Here is a 20,008-nt window from a genome sequence, read left to right as displayed (position 1 = left end):
TTAAAATTCACAACGGCAAGGTTATATTTGACAACAGGCCTTGCATGCGACAAATGTGACGTATTTTAATGTGATAGAAGTAACAACAGTATATCCGTAGTTCTATCTCTATGTATTTTTTTTTAAATTTTATATGGAAGTATTATTGTCCTCATCGATCGAATTTAGTATTGATCTCTTAGGCGGGAACAATCGGTTGCCTTCTGGCTGCCATTCCTCCTTCCGGAAACTTGCGTGGAGTCACAACAATTCAATATAAAGACAGATATAGATGGTCCAAGGTAAATTTATTTTCGAATTGATGAATGTGCAACATACATTCTGTAATGATTCTATAAGCATCATGGTGAAATTTGCATGCAATTCCTTAGTATAGCGTATTCAAGATATATATTTGTCACATATGTATATGTATATATATATATATATATATATATATATATATATATATATATATATATATATATATATTTATATATATACATGTGACATATATCTTGAACACGCTATATATAGGAATTACATGCAAATTTCACCATGATGCTTACATGTTACACAAGTATAGCACTATCAACAACATCAAGGTCTGTCTCACTATAATAGTTTTCATATAAAGGAAGGCTTTTCGAATTTCTTTAACATTTTCGAATCCCTTCTTTGCACCTCTAGGCTCTTTGTTTCGGATACAAATAAAAGTTGTATTAAAATCGTCACGCACTGACGAATTACACCAAAAAAAACAAACAATATAATATAGTTTGTAAACTAAACGAGTTTTAGTATAATACAAAACGCTCTATACATCTATATATAGCAGTTGCGTTGGTACGATAAAGATAGCACACATGTATTGAGATCCGAATAAGCTATAGAAGAAAACAGTTGCACATTGCTGTATGACTCAAAATGACGACGAAATTGTTCCCTGCCATACTATGTTACTGGATGCTGCTCATGTCCGCATCTAGGAGCGAAACGTCGTCAGAAGGTAAGTAAGCTTTGCTTTTGAATATGTTTCACACAGGAACACAGGGACCGGTTAATTATAATTTTCAAGAAATTCTTGAGAGCCTTAAAATCACATTTTAATAATTTAGTCCGTTGTATACCTTTGATAGTATACTGTAGGGGTGAGCGGTGTGAGGTGGGTCATGTAGAGCTTACGTTAAAACTATACTATGGATGTTGGTTCCACTCAAATCTTACCATAGCAATTTGTAAATGAAAAAATATATATAACAATTGGTCAGGGGTCTGGGCAACCCCCCCCCCCACACACACACACAGAAACCTCGCAAAACTCGTACATTCAAGACCTTGCTCAACGCATGATACAATTATTTTGGAAATATAGTTGATACATGCCTGTTTTGCCTGTTTTGGTTGCTTTTAAAACGGCCGTATTCGGTATTATACATAAACAAAGACTTATAGTGGCATAGTTATTGTCATTCTTAATAAAGAAACTTTAGAAAATGAAAACATATCTTGAGGACTAACCTGTTATAGATAGCCTTAATTAAAATACTGCTTCTAACTTTATATGTGTGTATATGCCTTTGTAAAAACAAACTTAATTTCTTGTCATCTAATGGAACAATATCAGATATATCATAAAAGAAAACAAATAAGTAAGTCAATTTAAGTATATTGTCGCAGACAACAGTGGAAATTTCCAAGCCATTTGTTCTTTCAACATAACTGTAGTTGGTAAGAACTGCTTCGTTTTTTGTTTTTGTTTTCCAACAAATTTTATAACTCCCGAAAAGTAACGTTGGAAAAGCACTTCTGAAAAAAAGGTTATTTAATGATATTATTGGGTGAATACGAATTGAAACAGAATATACATGGTATATAGATTGGAGTCGTCGCGGTTGTGTGAGGTGAGACATAGAGAGAGTTATCACTTTCTTGTGGGTTGGCATGAAAGTGGACTTTTTCAATGATCAAACGCAGACGAGATTCGACGAGATATGAATATACTTTTCTTCACCCAAAACAGACACTTTCTCAATCGAGTGCCCGGAGGACATTCATGAATACGTTCGGCTTGCGAGCCAGATACCACCAATAGAATGGAACGACCCAATCATCGTCAGTGCCTTGAATAGATCGTTTACCAGAGTAGAAGCAGGTCCGCGCGGCCCTCTGTTTCCCCTAGGGGTCACTTACAAAGGATATTTCGCTGTAGACTCGTTTGGCAATACAGCAGACTGTTCCTTTACGGTTACCATAGGTAACAAAACATCATGTTTCTTCCATTTGTTTATAGTTTGTGTATACTTTTCTTATCGTGTGTCCATATATTAGATTCCGTTTGATATAGACATAAACGTTGCTTACGTTGTGATTGATTTTTAATATTTTTTTAAACTGCTGTTATTTTCTTTGAAGGGACTGATGAATGTTTTAACAACCCGTGTAGTAATGGTACATGTGAGAACCACGACGTGTATGGGTACATATGCCTCTGTGATGAAGATTTTACTGGCATTAATTGCGACACACCTGGTAAGTGACTTAATTGTGTGCAGACTTATAGTGCTTCGTTGTCTTTTATTCGGATACAGGTATATATTTGTGTACTCCGAGTACACATGTGTGTGTACGCGTACTCAGCCAAATTGAAAATCATGTACTCGTACTGATGGCTTTGTAATTAGTACTCTTATCGGAACATTGTACTCGGTACTATCGGCACATTGTACTCGGACCATCGGGATGTTGTACTCAGACCATCTGGACATTGTACTCGGACCATCTGGACATTGTTCTCGTACCATCGGGACATTGTACTCGGACCATCTGGACATTGTACTCGGACCATCTCTACATTGTACTCGGACCATCGGGACATTGTACTTGGAGCATCGGGACATTGTACTCGGACCATCGGGACATTGTACTCGGACCATCGGGACATTGGCACTCATACCATCGGGACATTGTACTCAGACCATCGGGACATTTTACTCGGACCATCGGGACATTTTACTCGGACCATCGTGACATTGTACTCGGACCATTGGGACATTGTACTCATACCATCGGGATATTGCACTCGGACCATCGGGACATTGTACTCGGACCATCGGGAAATTGTACTCGGACCATCGGGACATTTAACGTGTACTCGGGACGTTGTCCTCACACTCGTACTCGGTGCATGGTATACTCACTCTACAGGTCTGTTTGTCGGTTCAAGAAAATGTAGAATTAAACTGTTCTTAATATTGATCACAAAGGGTACACTACTACGACAACGTATAAGTACTATGCCCGATAATGGAGGGGAGGCCGGCTAACGAATTTTTTTCTCCCCAAACAAGTTTGCTATTGTGTGTTAATAGTCGCTCATGATTGATCGGGAAAGTAACGTCATCACCATAGAAACCCTCACTTCGAGGTTACCAAAATGTCTGCATCCATTCGTTGCAACGTTGCAAAATTACCCGAAGCTTTTCGTATCTTTGGAATCGGTTTAGACATAATTGGCACATTAGTTTGTTATGATTGTATGATCTACTTTGATCAAAGTTTTCTGTGAAGGCATTAATCGATAACATCGCACTGTGAAAGTTTCGTACAGGGTGCATACTACTGTTTTGGCGTATATTCATTCAAAACTCGTGAACTCGCGTCGTAAAGTTGACAACTCTGTAATTGCAAACCTGTTTCGGAAAAAAATATATTCGCGGCTAGCTAATCTAAAGTTGCTTGATCAACGAGTATTTGCGATCGGGGGCTTTTGTATATTTTGAACTTTTTAAAGAAAGAACAAGACTACATGCTCCGTTTCGCACCGATAATAAGACCTGGCCCAATGAGGGGTGGTAGGTGTACACTGTATCACAGAGACATAAGCAAAGGGAAACGAAAGGGGTATAAGTAAACACGTAGGGAAAATTCAACAGGGCAACAATCAACAAAAAAGAAACTATTTCTTTAAACAAATTTATGTGAAAATTTCGCAGATTACTTGAGACGCACGTTAGCACGAACGTAAAGACACGTCTTTGTTACGTAAGGCAGACGAAGGGCTAAATAAATCCCTTCTATCCCTCTTTGAATTTCTAATAAAATGAAATTCTATTTTCTAGAAACGAAAATTCAAAAGATCAACATGTCAATAAGAACAGCTAAAGGAACATAACTATATCGCTCATGCCCCACTTTTTTCCTTGTCATATTATGCGTGACGTAACAAGAATTCGTAACATAACAAATGTCTCATTCACAATCCTTTAAAAGAATAGTCCAGGTCAAACTTTCTGTTTGATATGTGAAAGAGGAACATATAATCTAGACAATCTATGCAAAAAAAAGTTTTGCTTTTCTTTAAAATGTACGTCTTATTTTATACTCCACAATTGGATGCATCCATAATGTGAGTGTACCATAGGTTATATTATTTTATAAACTTCACATCCCCTTCAGACAAACTAGTTACCCTATCCAATCCAAGGTCAAATCAATAGACTGAAAAATAAAGAAAAAAACACACAACATAATTTGTCAGTGGTGTGCAACTATGACATCACACATGTTTGCTCCAAGCTCACTTTTGGTATAAGAAAGGTGGCAACTTCAACGGTCAATATCTCAAAATCGGTACATAGGAATTGAATGCAAATTTTACTAGAATGCTTAGATTATGTTCCTCTTAAACATATCAAAAAGAAATTTTGACTTGAACTATTCTTTGAACGTTGTAAATATTGGCAGCCAGGTTCAAATGAATAAATCGACAATTAACTTATTGCAGATGGATTCTCTACTGATTTTATATATGTTTAATTTCTTCATTTTTTTTTCAATACAGTTTCTAACACATTTGATATGTGTGAGATCATTGGATGCATGGAAAACCAAGTATGCTACCTAAATGGATTGAACCCAACTGCATTTGTGTGTGAAAAAATTTAGCATAGCATAGCGGATAAGGACAACCTAGCGATGAGGGACTTTAAGCAGTTTAACAGAGTAAAAGTTAACGTATACCATCCTATTACATGACAATAAGTTATATAATAATAACAATAAGTATATATATATATATATATATATATATATATATGAAAATCGTAATGAGTTGGAAAATCAAGAACAGTGAAAAAACTTTCAGCCTCCACCGGGATTCGAACCACGGGCCTCCCGCTCTGTACGCGGACACCCTAACCACTAGGCTATGGACGCTGATTGTATGTCCAGAGGTTCGAAACCGGTAAGGAAGATCGTAATTCCACTGTAGGCGTTTGTCACCTGTATCGAACAATACTACTTCTGTTTTTTGGTGACATATTTTGCCTTACTCTAGAGATCAAACATGATGCTAACCAACTCGAAAATCATTTGTGATTCCTAAAGCCGGATCTCGAAAGAGATACTTTGAACAGACCTCCATTTTTTACCTCCATTGCATATATATATATATATATATATATATATACATACAAAACATAAACATACACATAACATATAATATATATACTTTACATATATACAGTTATGTTAACCATACAGTTTTGTTATAGTGTTACAAGGTTGTATCTATATGGTATGCTCTTGCCAAGCAGTCTGTCAGCCTGCTTGCCTTGGTATTTTATTCATACTTCAAATATCTCTTTTGTACCTTTGCAAGGGGACTGGGGTTAGAAGCGGATCAGTCGTTCAGTAGTTTGGTTTTCGTGCCCAGGTTCTTTCCTGGGCGACTTTTTCTTAAAAAGTATCTTTTGTACCTTTGGTTTCTGTTTTACTTTATGCATGCTTTAAATATATAACTCGTTTGTATCTTTGGTAATAATTTCTTTTGTATATTGCCATTGAAATGTATAATGCAAGAAGGTATAGAGGGACATGCGGTGATTGGAAACGGACGCACAATTAAAGGCTGAATGTAATATACGCAGAGTAACACTCAGTTATAGTAAGGTGACCAGACGTCCCAGATTTTCGGGGACAGTCCCCGATTACAGTGTGCTGTCCCCGATGAACAAGTGTCCCCGAAAATGTCCCCGATTCGTCAAAATGTTCAGGAATTTCGAAAATATCACACATTATTAGTCAAATAATTGTAAAAGCAAAATTTAGTCAACTTATAACCAGTATTTCAGGTGGGCCAGTGTACAGTGGAAACACTGTTAAATATATGCTAGATCGTCCTAGCCTGCAGGCACTCTTTCGACCGTATACTTGGCAACTACAGCGACACAACGACACTTATAGTGTGAGCACGAGCAAATCACAAGCTCTCAAAGAACCACGTAAAGTAAGTGAATTTCATTTAGGAAAAAGCTACATTTTTGAAAATAAAATTGATTTGAAAAGTGCTTCTAAGTATCACCATTTTACATCTAAGCACCTGAGGCACTTGAAAATTTTCCAAAATTTTCCCCTCCCCCATATCAGTCACGCAATAAATGTCCCCGATTTCAGTCCAGAAAATATGGTCATCTTAAGTTATAGGCTCATTTATTCGTCTATAGAAGTGTCGAAACTTCTCCTATATGCAACAAAAAGGCCCTTTCTATAGTAAGTCTTCTTAATGTCTCAACAAAGGGATATTTGTTTTGCTTTGGAAATAACAAAAGGGAATAAAAGAACACTCCTTATTAGGGCACGACTCAGTTTTTCACAAATAGCATGTTACCAACATGCACTCTTCACTGTTTTGGAAAGAAAACAGTATTTCTAATCAGGATTGCAACAAAAAGAATTTACTTTCATTCTGTGGATCTAAAAGAGATGCTTTCGTAAATGTATGAAATATTAAGATGGCATTTGTGAGCTTCCGTAGGTATATTTTTTAGGAGAATATAATTTTTTTTAGCGATTCATAGGGTTCAGCAGCAAATATCTCTCATGTTGAAAGTGAAATTCTATTCGAATTTTCACTTCAATAAAAAATCTATATTAATTATGAGGTCAATATTTAATATTCAAATTATACTGTCATTTTTAAAATCGGGACTGTCTTTAAACACTAATGTTGTATAACACTAAGGTTACCGTACGTACTCTGCAACAATTGAGAAGAATTGAAAAAGTCGTGATTTTGGTCGAATTTTAACAAAATCATAAGACAAAATCATTACAAAATGATCAAATTTGGACCAAAAATAAAGATTCTCACTTTTCATATTAAATCATGAGATCAATAATTAATATTCAAATTATGCTGTCATTTTAAAGATGTATATATATATATCTATATATATATATATATATATATATATATATACCACAACCTCTCCTTCCCCTCCCCACCCACCCCAACCACCTCTTGACCCACGCCTGTACCAGCAATTGATAGCTCCTCTCATGCAAGTAATCAAGAAGAGTAATAAAGAATATAACAAAATGTACAATTTATGACAGATCTCTTTATTTTTGCTAATATATTTACAAATACTAAGCAAAGTTCTCATTCAAGAATTAATACATAAATCTTTTATCACTACATGTCACATTTGTCCAGCATTTGAAATTTCTTCATGACACCCTTTGATTGCAATCTCCTTGGGTATGTCACAAATATGGAGGTTTGACTTTCACACCAACCTCCCTCCCTCCCGCCCCCCCCCCAAAAAAAAAACAAAGAACAAAAACGAAAGACAGAATAACACAAAAGTAAAATAAGATAAAAACGCTATAGATGATATTGTACATGTTAATCATATTTAGATTAAATTGTGTATGTAAATCATATTTCAAATTAACATACTGTACCTCATTATTGAAAAAAGTTGACAAGAATACTTTCATAATTCAAAAATTTTAAAATAATTACTTCAATCCCCAAACGACTTAACTTCTATCATATAATGTCAATAAAAAAAAGGCACAAAATAATGATACAAGGATTGCTATGTTATAGGTACCGTAACCCTCCTCCTCCCCCCTCCCCCACCCCAGGCACTTCTACACTCAACTCACTAAACACCTCTGTAATGCAGTATGATTTACACTATGGCTTCTTATCTTGGTACCTATGATAGTGCAATATACCCCAGCTCTTCCCCCATCCCCACCCCCTTTTTTATTGAATCACAGACATAACAAGAAAAAAAATACATTTTAATTAGTTTGAAGAGTCACAACCCATGGAGTTTAAATTTCACATGACATTGAAATAAACCATTTCAAGATGAGAACAAAAAGTTGCATTTTGTTAGAAAATAGACTAAGCAAGCGCAAGAAAGAGAGAAAACTGAAACAGACATACTGCATGCGTTATAATATGCAGTTTTGTTGATTTTCTACTCTGTAAACTTGGTAATATTCATGTGTTTGTTTCACGATACCTAAAGTACCGACATAATCACGATGTGCAGCAATAGATAAACCCTACATAATCACAAAGATGAAAATTAAAAAACAAAAAGGTCATATCCTCCAAAAAAGTGGAAAAATAATTTGCAGCAAGTAAATAATTTAATTGAATAAACTCTTACGAATCTAAGTCCAAATAGCATGGATGTCGACTAAACTGCTTTTGACATTTGGAAATGATTACACTGTTCCCGCAACAGAGAACATATCAAAAATGGTGCTGTAATTTGTTGTGTGTGTGTGTGTGCACTTGTTTTATATTCTGACCAAGGACTTGAACAAAAGAATGCCAGGTCCTCGGATGTATATCTAAAGAATCCCCACGTCCTCGAAAGAATACTATTGTTATGGGGTATTGTTAAGGTTAGGGTACGTGGATTTGAACAATGGAAAAAAACAATGGGGTCCTCGGTGTGAATGTTAAACACACCTGTGTGTTTATTTCTCAACATCTACATTTTTTTTTGTGTGTGTTCAAAACGACTGCAACATTTTTTCGAAGCAATGAGTAAAATGTTACGTATTTCTTTTTTGTCCAGGCCGAAGCACAGTTATTATTCATTGTCACTATAGTCTATCTTACTTGACCTTTAAGAATCGTGGGGATTTCAAGGGACATTCCCCTAGCAGATAAAGTGACAATGATATACCAGGAAGAGAAGGAAATTCTGCACGGTTTGTTGAACACATTATCTTCCTTTTCTTGTTCCTAACTCAAGACATGTTTGTAATCGAATGTAACGTCTGTTCACCGGACGAAACACTCCATTCTTGCCGGGAAGTGGATCACAGAGGTTGGGTCTTTCCTTTGCTATCATATAACCCTTACTTGTTGATTTTATCATTGAAATGTGATATTTCATTGGAATGTTTGCCTAATAGCTGTTCAGTGTTGTCTGTATTTAGAAATACACAAAAAGGTCTAGCATACTTTGCATACAAGAATCGGGACAGAAGCCTATTATTGTCGTCTTTATGATGTTTTATAGGGAAAAGACTCGAAACCAAATAAAGTCAGTCACTATATGCATTGGAAAGTCGGTGACTTAATTCATGGCTCGTTTAGAACACTGCAACAAACCCCTATAATTCTAGGATTTTGTTCGGCAAATTCGCCCGACAATCTACAGAACTTAGCTCTGGTCATGATTCAAGGTACACTGACATGTAAAAAGCTTGAAAACCAAAGGAAAAACAGCTACTTTCAGCTTTACCTCTAAAAAATTCTTGTTCATTCTATTCACCGATCCATCAGGATGTAAGTTGAATGATAAAATTTAAATCAATAAAATCTCACTTCAAATTTTACTTGAATTTATGTGTATAGTGTAATTCCATAAAATATGCTCACATAAGTTCACTAAAAAATCTTTATTTTTAGCTACTCCGTTTATTTGGACAAATTGTGTAAGTACACTGTTACCAAAACGAAAAGAAAAAAAAAACAATAGAGCTAAATTTTGATATCTATTTTTATTAAAATTGTAAAAAATGAAAATTTCCATTTCATTGCAATTTGCAATAGTTGACTAACTGTTAATTGTTAGCAATCGATTCCTGGATGTACTGATATAACCTTTGACCTTTGAATCATTTCTATAGTTTGCGGAGTGAGATCACAGCGGTTTGTAATGGGCTATTCGGTGCCTGCATGTCGGACAATGATGGTCCGCATCCTGCAGTCCATTAACGCAGAATGGAATGCAGCAGCAACACCACAACCTGTCAGGGCAAAAAAAGATAAAGCGAGTTATGATGTTAAAAACCTTGATTAAAGTGAATGAACGAACTAATGGAAAAATAGGCCCTCGCAATGAAAACCTATCGGTTTAACACTGTCAAATTCAGTCAGAGGAATACCGATGGGTAAATGATCCGTAAACTGTGGGTAAAACAGGGGCAGCACAGTGCTATCATTTCACAGAGGGATACTGAGGGGTAAATGATCCATATGTGGGTAAAACAGGGGCAAATGAAACGTAAACTGTGGGTAAAACAGGGGCAGCATAGTGCTATAACTCCCCCAATTTGTAGAATAGTTAGATGGCAAAATAGCTTAAAACTTAAGATTCATTATTATAGTTTAGCAAGGGAAACTTTCTTTCTTTTTTGGTGATATTTAGGGTTGGTGTATGGAACACCACTGTTATTCCAGTGATCCTCCCCATTTGGGAGAAATCGTAGCCCTACAACTATTTTTGGTATTATTGGCTATTTCAGTAACTCTAAAGTGATGGAGGATTGATACCAATCCATAATTTGATCTATTTTGGGGGTATTAAGTTACGATGTCATCCAAATTTGATGTTAACAGCTAGAGTCGTCCTCCTGATAACCCCCCAGACTGATTTTCTGTGTCCGAACACAAATTTTGGCCGTCTTGGCACGACCAGACGGCCATTAAACATTTTGCCCAGCACACAATCGGCACTGATGGGGGGTAATAAAATATTAGTGCCCCTGAATTTAATATCCTCTTCCCAATCCATCCTCACCAGTTCTCTTGGATTCTTGTGCCTTACTCACCACATTCAAAATGTGATGCTTCATTTTTGCATCCATCAGCAAAGTTCTTCGCCAACTTCCAGCTTTCGAAAAAACTTTCACCTCATCTTTCTTTGACCACTCAACACGGAATCACCACATTGCGGCAAATGACTGTACCTTTTTTTTTTCGTAGGGACATTTTACAGAATGATGAGAAAGTCACACACTCTAAAGGCAGCGGTCATTAGAAAGCGATGGGATAAACAAAATATACTCACCCCACCAAGAACATGATGAAACACATCAGCCAAGCCATGACACCGGGTTCGAATGTCACCAGTGTGGTCACATGGTTGTGGCAGTTTGGACACTGAGTTTGAACCGGCATGTCACGGAAATGTGTCTGGAGAATGTGCACGGTGGACGCTCCAGCCATCGGTTGTGTACTGACCGGATATCCTCCCTGAAAAGCAAAAAAAAAAAAATAGATATTTGGATGACCTATATCGGGAATTCAAAAGTTGCTTTAAAGCACTTAATCCACCCATCTGACTACATTTAAATAAAAAAATAAATAAAAAAAAGGTGGTTGCAAACATCACAGCAGATGTTGAACTCTAGTTACTGATAACAAAAAAATATGAAAATCAATATTAACATTTTACTGATCAATTGATGTCTACAACACTGTTAGTAAGACACAAGGCTTTAGTCAACTTTGAGATGATCTATGACATTGGGAGTGGATTTTTTTTTGGGCAAGATCTTCAAGCACTAGCATCACAAAGAACATTGCATTACTGTAGTTCTTTGAGTGTATTTATAAATTGGATAAGGAATATAAGAAAGGAATTTTTTTTTTTAAATGTTAGGTTAGTACTAAGATACCTTAAAGAGCCAATACAATATATTGATTAAGCCTCCTTGAAGTGCATGGACTCTGGTGGAACCACAATCCCCTTTGGAAAAGAAAAAGCTTGGGTCCTTAAAAACTGCAATAATCTGTTACTTGTAGCAGGCCTATATTTTGCAAACACAGAATAGTACGCTCCACTACAAGGAATGTCGTGAACACCAAATTTTCTAAGTCAAGGTTAAACCGTTCTTCCCATTCCACCCCCACCCGCCTCCCCCACCCCCCCCACCTTTCCTCCTTGACAGCTTCTTCCAATAGAAATGGTTATACAGGGATCACATTACTAACCAAGGAATGGATACTTCAGTTGGAATCCAATCCAATTGCATTTATACATGGCTCAGTCAGATCAAGGACAAGTTAGGATACAACATTTACTAGATACAGTTTTAAGTTACAGATACTTGATACAGATACTAGATACAGATACTACAGATACAGATACTACAGATACTAGATACAGGTTTTAAGTAGTGAAGAAGTATCGATGGTTTACATTTGATTGCAAAGTCTGTCAGTTTGTATTTCTTTCCATTTTGCATGCAAGATCCGAACATCAAATTTTCACTGAAGTTGATATGTTTTTATTGACAACAAGCAAGGAGCAAACATTGGCTAGAACAGGTGTCGAACCAGTGACCGTGATCGGGATAACAAGTCCTCTGAGCGCTCTACTTTATAAACTGAGCTATCCATTCCTTAGTCGGTAGGTAGTTCCATATCTTCGCAGAGGGGTGTCAGTTTTAATAGAAACTGCAACACCTTGTGTGTTACCATGTATAACCAGAGATCACAATTTGCAGAGGGGTGCCAGTGTTAATAGAAACTACAACACCTTGTGTGTTACCAGGGATCACACCATGGTGGCAACACAGACAGCAACAGGGAAGGAATTTCAAGAGAAATTCTTCTCCTGTTTTGTTCTGGATACTAGCAGGATGAATGACTCTCTCCCAGCAAAGGAACACTGGTTCAACCTCAGTTCTAGTAAAATGACTTTCTCTGCTCAGATTTCAAAATCAATTTTCCATGTCAGTTTCTCTGCATATTGCTGTTAGTAACAGATCAAATGCAAAAGAAAATGTAGGCAGCATTTAATGTGCAACAGCTGAGAAAGAGGCCACTTCAATGAACAATAACATTTTTCTGCTATGAGTACCATGCTGTACTATATGCATACATATGCATGTACATGCTTACATATTCATGTACATGTATACATATTCATGTGCATGCATACATATGCATGTACATCATACATGCACTGACAAAACAGACACAAACACGCATACATGCCTGTATGAAAACATACACACAGATGTATCATCCATACTGAACATACATTCCATATAGATTAACATTAGCAAACTGTAATAAGGAAATGAAAGACATATATATAGTTTGTTTGTTTGTCTGTTCAACTATATTTCAACCATCAACGTAAAGTTACCATTACTGTTGGCTTAAAACTATAATGTATGCAAACAATACGCAAACAAGGACATGATATTGGCTGTATATATCTTAAGAACTTAGCCAGATCAATTTGTAGTGGAATTGCTATGTTTATGCTTTAATCTAACCCAAACTTCACCATGATACGTCATCAGCATGTTTAAGTAACTGGAAGAGTTATACAGTACAGTACATTCCCAGACGTTCTGACTCTATCCAAGATATTTCCAATTTCAGTGTAAGCAATCACAATTTTTAAAATGTCTCAATGAAGCAAATCGGTTTGAGGGTGATAATAAAATGCAAGTTGATCTTAGATTTGAACTATTATTTTCTATTTTTTTTATTATTTGACATTTAGAGCATGCTTGGAGGGAGTGGTGATGATCTTGCAGGTGAAGTAAATATCCAACAGCACATTAAACAACATATAACACACACAACCACAGCAACACGTGCAACCACAACAACACGCAATCACTATAACACATGCAACCACAACAATACATGCAACCACAACAACACATGCAACCACAACAACACATGCAACCACTTTAACACATGCAACCACAACAACACATGCAACCACTTTAACACATGCAACCACAACAACACATGCAACCACTTTAACACATGCAACCACTTTAACACATACATACAACCACAACAACCATACAAGCAAACCAAACTATAGGCATTACTATATAAACATACTATATGTGCCAATACATGTTACGAAGTACTTCCTCCTATGCCAATTTACCATTGAATACTCTCTGATAACAAGTAGACCTGTACTTTCATTTCACTGTTGCAATTCCAAGTAAGTAAACATGTTTGCATCTTAAATGACTCGAATCTCAATTATACCTAGACTTCATATACGGATGTATAGTAACGTCATGTATATGTATATTGATCCGTCTATGGCAGGTGTTCCTGACACTACTTCAGGTTTACACAATCAAAAACTTGATATAGACAAGCAAATAAGGAATCAATATTTTACCAGTCACATGTGAAATTATATGTTTTTTTGGAATAACTGATTGTGCATTACCTAACTGTTCTACCAATGCTTCATACTGATGTAGTTAGCAGCACTGAATTAGGTCATTCAACATTAAGGACAAGGAATTAAATGCTAACTTGTATTAAAGCAAATCAACATAAATTTAAAATGTGATGAACAGCAAGGTCTTGAAGAATCAAAAACACCATTACATTAGAAAGAAACTATGAGATTCCCCTTTTCATTTTTTCCCTTTTTTGTGACTTTTGTTTTGTTTCCATAGCAACCAGCACATCCTCTCGTCTAACACTGTGCAGTCTAAATGGGAGATCACTAGACTAAGCATTTCTTGACATAAACAAAATTTACCTCTGAAGAGAACATTTTATGCAAATAAGGTACGCCTATTGTGAAAATGCTGGCAGAATTTGTAACAAAAAACCCTATGTTGTCAAGTAGATCTTGCACAAAGGGGTAAAATTGATATTCTATGAGGTATTAAGTATTTTTTTTTTATGGTGCTAGTATAAGAAATTAAAATATCTTTTGTTTCATTGGGAGGAGTGCCACATGGGAAGTGGAGGGGGTGGGGGTTGGGACAGAAGAGGAACTCCTAAAAATCATGACGGTAGCAAATGAAGGCACCCAGATTGCTTTTTCTGTCATTTGCATATTCAGGTAACTTTCCAATTTCACAAACAAAAGAAAGACCAAAAGGAACACTCTGGTTAGTTTGGACTTTTTTTAAAATTTAAGTTTTCAATTGACTTTCATACTGCAATATAAAAATACACTGCAATTCGGTTAACGTTCATTTCAATATACATGCAGTGCGGTGCAGCAAACTTGGTGCAACAGTGCAAAAACTGAAGAAAAAAAGTTGTCCGATGCAAAATATGTAAAATCATAACCCACGTAAGGTTGAATGTATATAATATATTTATACCCGTGCAAAGGAATATCACCAAACAGAAAACAAAAAAACAAATTGGGAGGAGGGGGAGGAAGGATGCGGACTAATATGCTTACCTGATGGGCAGTGTGCTGCTGTGGTTGCCAATATTGCTGTGGCAGGATAGCAATTAAACCAGGATTACCGTTAAATTTTAAATATCATAATAACAATAAATTAATGAACAGTGAAAGGCATTTCTGAAGGAATTACTTTCGAAAAACACCCTGGAATGGAACTTTCATTTCAAAGAAACAAACTTAAGTCTGCAATTTAGGTTCCAGTTGGGGACTGGACCGTCAAACTTAGCTTCGTCTTTGATCACCTCCTGAATGGTCAGTAGTTTCAACATTTTGTCATAATTATGTGTCAAATTCCAAACCTCATTATATATGCATTAAATCTTGCAGTCTAAGGAACCCTTTTTATTTTTTATTTTTGTATCAATGTGCAGTAAAGGAACTACAGATTCCAGGTGACTTTCTCTTCTGCCAGAATCTTTGCCCATTTACAGAGATCGATGTAACGTCTCGATATCTCTCAATAGGCCTCTCATTTGGCAATTTTGTGTGGTTATTTTACTACACAAATTACAATAGTTCTGATAAAAAAAAATTGTAGAGTTAAAGATCGATTAGTTTGTAAATTTATATTTAATACCATGAATTAATGAGGCTTTAAAGGGGGTGCTGGAGTTCTTCGAACCCTGCACAAGACTTTCCAATCACGCTTGGCACCGTTATTTAATCCTATGTATGAGCAGCGCAGTCAACTTAAACGTCTTTCATCAGAGAATGAAAAGTGCTTACTTGTTGGTAGCCGCCCGGATACCCTGGGACTGGCTGTTGTGCCGGATACCCTGGGACTGGCTGTTGTAGTTGAGGTTGCCCCATTGGTGGATATTCCTGTTGCAAGAGAGGAGGGTAAGCCGTGCCCTCGGTATAAGGAGGTGCATCTGTAATCACAAGAGGAGAAAATGGTTGTAATGGTTGTACAAAATCAATGTAGAAAAGAAGCAACTGCTGGAATAAAAGTTATACGGACAATGTTGAAGATGACGATGCAATGTTGATATCGTTGAGGTTGAATTTACGTCGTAAGAACTCCTGTCTAAGTCTGAGAGCTCAATCACAGTACGACCACCTATGACCAAAGTATCAGACAATATCAGAATCAAAATCAAAATGTCGACGACAAAGAAGCGATACCAAAATATGAGACGGTGATGTACCTATCTCTACTCTGAAGTTTGCTACCATGAACAGACGTAACTTGATGAAGTTATATTTATCGTCTTTCATGTAAACTGAGGAAGCTTCCGCTAAATTATATACAGTATTTGCAGTGTGGGTCATCGGTATTTCCTTCTTCAAATATTAGTCTGTTGATGTACAGAGCTGATGGGTGCTCAACTTAACCACCTACAGATTCTAACAGAAAATCTGACTTGATTAAAATTATAAACAAAATGAAGAAAGAGTGGAGCGAAAACAAGATCCCCAACCAGAGTGACCTCATGATTACGTGAGTCATATGCTCTACCAACTGTACTCTCCAAGACCATAGTTGGTGGTGATCACTTTACCTGCTAGGGATTAGGGGGTGGGGTGGGGAGGGGGTGCCAGTCAGAAGCAACACTACCATGTAACCATGGACGACATCTCAATTTCATTTGAACTGAAACTACAAAGCCATGTTAAGAATTTTTACAGGACCTACCTGTATATATATATGTACATGAATGTGCTCAGGAATATCTGAGTGCCGGACGGGTTTGTGAGGTTGCGTGATCCACGTCCTGGGGGAGGGGTCTAAGTGGTGGGGTGTCCCCCTCCCATTTGGAAAATCTTTGCAAGTATACTTAGATGGCAAATGGTGCTATCTTTTTCCGATTCTGGAGCTACTTCAGTCCCAACTGTTCTCTCATATGTTGGTAAATTTTGGTAAATTAATCGTCAAGAATAGTGCCGGGCGGAAATGTTTACAATTCTCTCTGTACTGGGCGGGATTCAGAACTGCCGTGCACGGCCAACCCCTGCCGCTGCGCGCCGCGAGCACGTCACTGTACGTTATAAATCAGTAACAAAGAAAAACTGGCAAAAAATGATACATGTTTATGCATTCCAACTGGCACCTCTGAGCAAAAGAATTCCATAGGTTACTGTTTTAGGTTACTGTAGGTTACTGTTCCATAGGTTACTGTTAAATGAACGAGTGTTAGCTTTATGTAATACCTGCTTTCTCGCCATCGGGATATGGTGGAGGAGCATCTGTGGGAGCACTCATGATTGCAGTTTTCTGAAAAGTAAAAAAAAAATATCATCAGAATTGGAACAAAATCAAAAGTAAAATATGAAATATCTATTATTCATGCAACTTCATGGGTTGTTCAGATTTAATCAGGTTACATGCCCTGAGCTGTTTATGTTTACTTTAATAATTGAATAACCATTATCAGCAGTTATTTTTTACTGATGTGGGAGAAATCCGCAAGGCCTTATGGATTACAACTTGGGTGGCTTCCAATTCAACATTTCAACTCAAATTTTGGAATCTTTTCATTTTAGAAATTCATTTTCACATGGGAATACCGTAGATTGCTCTTGGATGAAAAACCCACCTTACTACGACCACACATTGCTCTAGATGCCAACACCTTTATCCACTCGGCCAGAGCATCGGTACTTTGACCAATGAACAGATAAGTCTCCACTACCTTTACCTACAGTCATAGCATCAGTAATACTAGCCTGGTTATACCACAGGTTCCAAGTCTACAGTACCATGTGCCTTTTTAAGTCATGTAAGAATTTTTTCAATTTGTTTCCATTGTTAAGCAAGCTTATAATCGTTTGTATCAATTAACTTGTAATCTTTCTGATCCAACTTTCCCCCTCTGTTCATGAAAGTAGAAATAAATCTTGAATGACACCAATGGCTGCTTCGAACATTCCTTGGACAGCAGCGATCATGAAGATATTGTCATCGGCAGTGTCATTCTTATACACAGCGAATTGTCGTATTAAACTGGATTAGATCGGCAAAGAAGTCTAGGTAACTTATTATCCTAAGATAACTTAAAGAAATAATGATTGACTCAAACAGGTCAAATGTTGGCCTGTATCTAGGTTGGGCTGATATGAGGGCAACCTTTCGAATGTTACAATATAGTATAGTTCAGGGAACTTTGTATTATGAGGCAGTACTACCAAATACGATGCCCTGTCTGAAATTTCATTATTTTACCATAGCAACAGAAAGTTAGTTTCGTTGTTGTTTTCCTCAAATGTGAAGTCATGCGATGAGTGTAAATTTGCACTTTATATGTATGTCCACTTTATCACTATCAAGTTACTTCTTTTGTGTTACCAAATAACAGCGAGACTGCTACAAATCTATTTGTGTCTTATTAAAAGAATGAATGAAATATTCACAATAAGTTCTTTCTAGAACTATGTTGTACTGTTATAAGCATTGAACGAATGAGTCCTGATTCCGTTCATCCAAGTGAAATCCTGATACATCCCTTTCTTAGTAGACTAGACCATATAAGTGTACTCGTACTTTGCCGTCATTTGCCAAGGTAACCCACTGCTATGAAAATTGCCCAGATTTTTAATATCTCTTCAACGTCCAAACCCATTAAGACCACGGGCATTAAATACGTTGGTCTGCTATGGCATGGTGGGTCAAATTTTGACGCACATAAGACTTTGAACTGGCAAAGTTAACTGATTGTTGAATAAATTTCTCTCATATGCATATCTAGCCGTTGCACATCTACATTTTTTTGGGTATTTTAACAAACTTCTGGGCAGTGTTATCATAGAAAATGGTGTCATAATGGGACTTAGTATGATACAGTCTGAAATGTGTGGAATGCATCTGGAATTCACTTGAATGATCTTAAATGAGTAAAAGATACTATCCTTTGTTTTATTGCAAACAGAAAAGTACGATAAGAAAGTTCTGGTTCTAAAGAAACAAAATTTTCTTTCTTCTTTACATTTGGCAAAAAATAGTCTATAGCAGATGTAAGTAAGCTATCACACATTAAGTTACTTTGATAGTGATTAGATGGACATAGTTTTGCAAACATACATCATAGTGTCATTTAAGTTCCGACTGTGTCATAAATCATGTCATAAATCACTTTAATTTACTGTATTATATTACTACTAGTACTACGGACGGTAAAATTAAGGCTGGCAAATGTGCTTGACATCTGTGATTAGGAATAGGCTTAATCTTTTGATTCTCAGCAATTATCACAAATGGATAAGTCTGACTATAGCAATCTGTACTTAGTTGTAGGCCTGCACTACTTTACACACACAGTTATTGTTCTTAATTGATATTTACCTATGCCTAGGCTACGCATACCCTAATACTAGTAAAAGCCCACCCCTAACCTATGGCTGCCTAGGCTAGACTCACTGTTATATATTGTTAAATAGCGGAGTCTCGCTAGAGCCACACAGTTATCTCTTTACGAATTAAGGAGAAGATGTTAAGCCTCACCTTGTATTTCTTAGTATGAACTATAATAAATTATAGTTTATAACTGTTTTCAAGTTTTCATATGCTTTCTGGTATGGTGGACCGGTGTGGAGACTGTATTAGTGCGTACTGCACAGGGCAATTCTATCGGCCGCCAGATGTGGATTGTACGAAGGTTTGTTTATAAAAGAGCCGAGTAGCCGAAGCCTCGATCACATGAGTATTACGCAATGGTGTTTGGTTTATTCATAATAAAGACCGAGATTGCTGTACATTTTCCACGCAATTCGTACGCATCGGGTGGAGCTTTCTTCATTCATATGCTTCTTTAGTATACAATTTGGAGGAAAATATG

The 20,008-nt window shown here is 36.6% G+C and overlaps 2 protein-coding genes across 3 annotated transcripts; one reads left to right on the top strand and one right to left on the bottom strand.

The window, feature by feature from the left end:
* Positions 1–787: 787 nt before the first annotated feature.
* On the top strand, positions 788–5,082 carry LOC139960010 (uncharacterized). Its single transcript, XM_071958008.1, has 4 exons — positions 788–988; positions 2,003–2,236; positions 2,395–2,511; positions 4,823–5,082. The coding sequence occupies exons 1-4, from the start codon at positions 907–909 to the stop codon at positions 4,924–4,926; spliced, it is 537 nt and encodes a 178-aa protein (XP_071814109.1). The 5' UTR covers positions 788–906; the 3' UTR covers positions 4,927–5,082.
* Positions 5,083–7,364: 2,282 nt separating this feature from the next.
* LOC139960012 (lipopolysaccharide-induced tumor necrosis factor-alpha factor homolog) lies at positions 7,365–19,836 on the bottom strand. Of its 2 annotated transcripts, XM_071958009.1 has the most exons (6): positions 19,675–19,836; positions 17,388–17,451; positions 15,963–16,108; positions 15,231–15,266; positions 11,097–11,281; positions 7,365–10,053 (listed from the first exon to the last, which is right to left on the bottom strand). In XM_071958009.1, the coding sequence occupies exons 2-6, from the start codon at positions 17,437–17,439 to the stop codon at positions 9,948–9,950; spliced, it is 525 nt and encodes a 174-aa protein (XP_071814110.1). In that variant the 5' UTR covers positions 17,440–17,451; positions 19,675–19,836; the 3' UTR covers positions 7,365–9,947. The 2 variants fall into 2 exon arrangements, with proteins under 2 accessions (XP_071814110.1, XP_071814111.1); XM_071958010.1 differs by lacking the exon at positions 15,231–15,266.
* Positions 19,837–20,008: the final 172 nt, after the last annotated feature.

Source organism: Apostichopus japonicus, chromosome 19, assembly GCF_037975245.1.
Source record: "Apostichopus japonicus isolate 1M-3 chromosome 19, ASM3797524v1, whole genome shotgun sequence".
NCBI lineage: Eukaryota > Metazoa > Echinodermata > Holothuroidea > Aspidochirotida > Stichopodidae > Apostichopus > Apostichopus japonicus.
Note: the sequence above shows the minus strand (reverse complement) of the source record. Positions and strands in the feature narration are given on the sequence as shown.